This window comes from Nicotiana tabacum, chromosome 6 (assembly GCF_000715075.1).
Source record: "Nicotiana tabacum cultivar K326 chromosome 6, ASM71507v2, whole genome shotgun sequence".
Taxonomy (NCBI): domain Eukaryota; kingdom Viridiplantae; phylum Streptophyta; class Magnoliopsida; order Solanales; family Solanaceae; genus Nicotiana; species Nicotiana tabacum.
The window spans coordinates 106,877,471-106,881,159 of NC_134085.1; the positions used below are offsets into that span (position 1 = coordinate 106,877,471).

Sequence of the window (3,689 nt, forward strand, 5' to 3'; positions counted from 1 at the left end):
CTCCTCTATAAGACTTAAAAAAGTCATTGGTTGCTCATTAACAAGAACTGAATACCAATTGTTAGACACAATGGTAAAGATCAAACCAATAAACCTTTCAGAGAACCCCATCTTCCTCAGGACCTTTGTGAGAAAAAACCAAGAAAGTCTATCATACGTCTTCATCATATCCAGCTTTAGAACTACATTGGGACTTGCTTTTGTTCTCAATCTAATATCAGTAATTATTTCCTGAGTGAGTAACACATTTTCAATAATACTCCTTCCTTTAACGAACCCAGTTTGCTCATAAGAAATAACATTAGGAAGAATATCAATCAACCTCTCATGTATCACCCTCGAGATGATTTTATTTGAAAAATTGCTCAAGCTGATTGGTCTCAAATCTGAGAAGGTTTGCACATCCTTCTTCTTTGGTAACAATACTAAATTTGTGTGAGTCCCAAATTTAGGAAGATCCTGCCCACTGAAGAAGGCCTTTACCATCTCTAGAATATTTTCACCTATGATTTCCCAACAAGCATGGAAAAAAATTCCATTGAAACCATCAGGTCCACCTGCACTGTCCCCATTCAGCCCAAATACTTCCTTCTTGACTTCCTCCATTGTTGGTTGTCTTGTGAGCTCACTATTCTATTCCTCATTTATCATCACAGACATGTGAACCAGTATTGTAAAATCTGTTGGAACACTAGATTCATGAAATTGCTGCTGGAAAAAATGGACAGCTTCTTCTGCTATATCTGCTTGTTCCTCTAGCCAATTACCATTTCTATCTTGAATTCTTTTCAGCTGTAGTTTCCTTCTTTTGCCATTTACATGAGCATGAAAAAGCTTAGTATTTCTATCTCTATCTTTAAACCAAACCATACCAGCATTTTGTTTCCAGAAATGCTCTTCTAATGCCCATACTCGAATCAATTCAGCTTGCACCCTTTGGAGCCTTTCGCGATTTTAAACTGTTGGATTTAATTCAAATTGAGTCTCATGTACCTTGACCACTTCCTCCAAACTAGCCAACCTTTGAAAAATATCACCAAACGTATCTTTGCTCCATACCGTTAAAGCCTTCTTCAATTTCTTCATCTTGTGGTTGAATAAGATATATGGGCTCGCGTGAAAGTCTGCCTGCCAGTTTTCCTTAACGACCTCCAAGAATGAATCATGTTTAATCCATAAATTCAGTAATCTAAAAGTTTTTTTGACTGGACCGGTACTAGGATTACAAGTAAGTTGCATCGGGCTATGGTCTGAACCAATCTTGGATAGATGATTGATTTCCAAACCTGGCCAAAGCTGTTGAAGCTCCATGTTGCCCAGGCATCTGTCTAGTCATTTGAAAATACAATCCTCCTCAGCCATCCCATTCCACCAAGTGAAAATGCTTCCTTTGAACCCAAGATCAAAAAGATTGCACGTATTAATACAGTGCCTAAAATCGTCTATCTCATTAATATGTACTGGAAGGCCACCAAATTTCTCTTCTTCATCCCATATCACATTAAAGTCTCCACCCACGAGCCATGGCAGAGACATATCAGTAGCCAATGAGTATAATGTGTCCCACAGCTCAATTCTCTCAATTGCATGACATTTAGCATATACCATGGTAATAATAAACTCCTTATGATCATCAGTATCAGTCATTCTCAAGGTAATCTGCTGCTTCATGTTGAATAGGATATAAAAATCATATTTTTGATCTATGAAAATCCATATTTTGTTAGATATATTAACCACTACTTGCTCAAACCCAAGCCTTCTCCTATACTGGTCCACAATTCTAGTCTGCTGCATAGGCTCCATCAAGGCAATGAAATCAAATTGGTATTGTCTATCCATTGTGATTACTCTTTCAAAAGCTTGCATTGTATTAACTGGCCTAATATTCCAAATGAGAGCATTCATCATTAGTTAACTGATTTAGAAAAGGTTCTCCTTGTTTGAACTCCTGGGACTTGCACCCCAGTAGTGTCCTTTGGCTGTTTTCTTCCCCCTTCCTGCTGATTTCCCAATCTCTATTTGCCTAAGAGAGATGTCACCTTGCCTAGCAACATTGATGAAATTCTGGGTAGTGGATTCTACATCCATATATCTCCCTTTTGTCCCTTTTACATGCTCTTCTTCTGCATTATTTTCTTGAGTAACCATCTGGTTATGGATAGGTTTAGGAATCAGACTCTTATAATTATTTTTCCTTTCTTCACCTCAGTTATGACCTATGGATTAGGACAGCTGATGACATCTTGAATTTGTATAATGGTTGTTGATTCATCACCTGGGGTACCCTGGCCTGCTTTCTGATGCTTCTCTGAATCTTTCTGAATTCCTTCAAATTGTTGTTGTTTCACTTCCTCCCCTGAATCCCTTGGATCCCCTGTATCTCTAACCTGTTCTATAGGCTCATTCATCTCTGCAAGGCTAGGATTATTAATAGGATTAGTTGATGGTTCAGAGTTATTAGGTTGTTCAACTTGAAGAGGTAGTTCTGCTGAATCCTTGACTTTGTTACCCTCAGCTGCATTTTGTCCTTCAATTCCACCACTTTTACCATTCAAACTTTGTTCCTCCACATCTGGCTCTTTGTTTTGTACTTCTTCCACATCTTCATAGCCTTCAAGGAATTCATTTTCATCTGATTCTTCTTCATGATGTTGATATCATAATCTACCTCCAGTAAAATCCACACTATCCTTTAGATTTTCTTGCTCAGGGATCACACTTTTATCCAGAGATTGAAATGGGATTTCTTGGCAAGACTGATTTGTGGTAACATTTGTGATTGGAAAAGTTCTATCTACCCATTGAGTTGTAGATTCTTTAACTCTATCTGCTGCTGCCTTAACTGTACTTCCTCCCCCATTAGAATTAGTTTAATTGCCTCTCTTTGATGATGCTACTCCAGTAGACTTAGGAGTAAAAACTGCAGCAGCTGGATTTAACTCCTTATGGACAGGTGATTTCTGCACAACAGTATCCTCCACCACTAGTTATTGATTACCTTCATTATTTTGTTTTTTCACTTATAAGGCTGCAAACTTGTTTGCTGTTTGAATTTGTTGGTCTGCATTAACTGGAACAATTTGCCTTCTTCCATTATCATTGCTTTGCTGACTATTACCATTAGCTGGCCCAATTTCCTGCATTGATGCACCATTATTTTGAATCAGATTAATAGATCTTTATGCCTGCTACCCATTACCTTGACCAACTGGAACTATTTCTTTCCCTGTAACAACTTGATTTCCATTCTTCTTCACACGATTGTCCCTCACTTCCTTCCATTGCTCCCCAACTGGATTCACATTACCTACTACTCTCCCGCTTGATAGAATCATCAAAGGTTGATTATGATGAACCTTAGACTGCTCCTTGCTACTTTCCACAATCTGCTTGCCTTGATCATAAGGGGATAATTCCAGATGAATTCTCTAGCATTCAAATTCATCATGACCTTGTAAATTGCATTCCTTACAATATTTGGGAAACATATCATACTTGATGCTAACCCATTCAGTTCTTATTTCACCTGAAGCTTCATTAACAATGTCCATTCTCACCTTCTTAGGATGATCAGCTAACAAGTCGGCGAGAACTTTGACCCTAGCACAACTAGGTCTAGTCTTATTGATTGTAGCCATGTCCAAGTGTAAAGGCTTTCCAACAGTTGAAGCAAGAGAAAAAAGACA

The 3,689-nt window shown here is 38.2% G+C and overlaps 1 protein-coding gene across 1 annotated transcript; it reads right to left on the minus strand.

Moving 5' to 3' along the window:
* Nucleotides 1–633: 633 nt before the first annotated feature.
* On the minus strand, nt 634–1,908 carry LOC142181976 (uncharacterized). The gene is made up of 2 exons (XM_075255699.1): nt 1,347–1,908; nt 634–854 (listed from the first exon to the last, which is right to left on the minus strand). The coding sequence occupies exons 1-2, from the start codon at nt 1,906–1,908 to the stop codon at nt 634–636; spliced, it is 783 nt and encodes a 260-aa protein (XP_075111800.1).
* Nucleotides 1,909–3,689: the final 1,781 nt, after the last annotated feature.

Coding starts and splice junctions, on each gene's coding strand:
- LOC142181976 (XM_075255699.1), bottom strand. CDS start 1,908: ATGAATGCTCTCATTTGGAATATTAGGCCAGTTAATACAATGCAAGCT. Junction 855..1,346: donor TGGGATGGCTGAGGAGGATT/GTATTTTCAAAT, acceptor TTTGGTTTAAAG/ATAGAGATAGAAATACTAAG.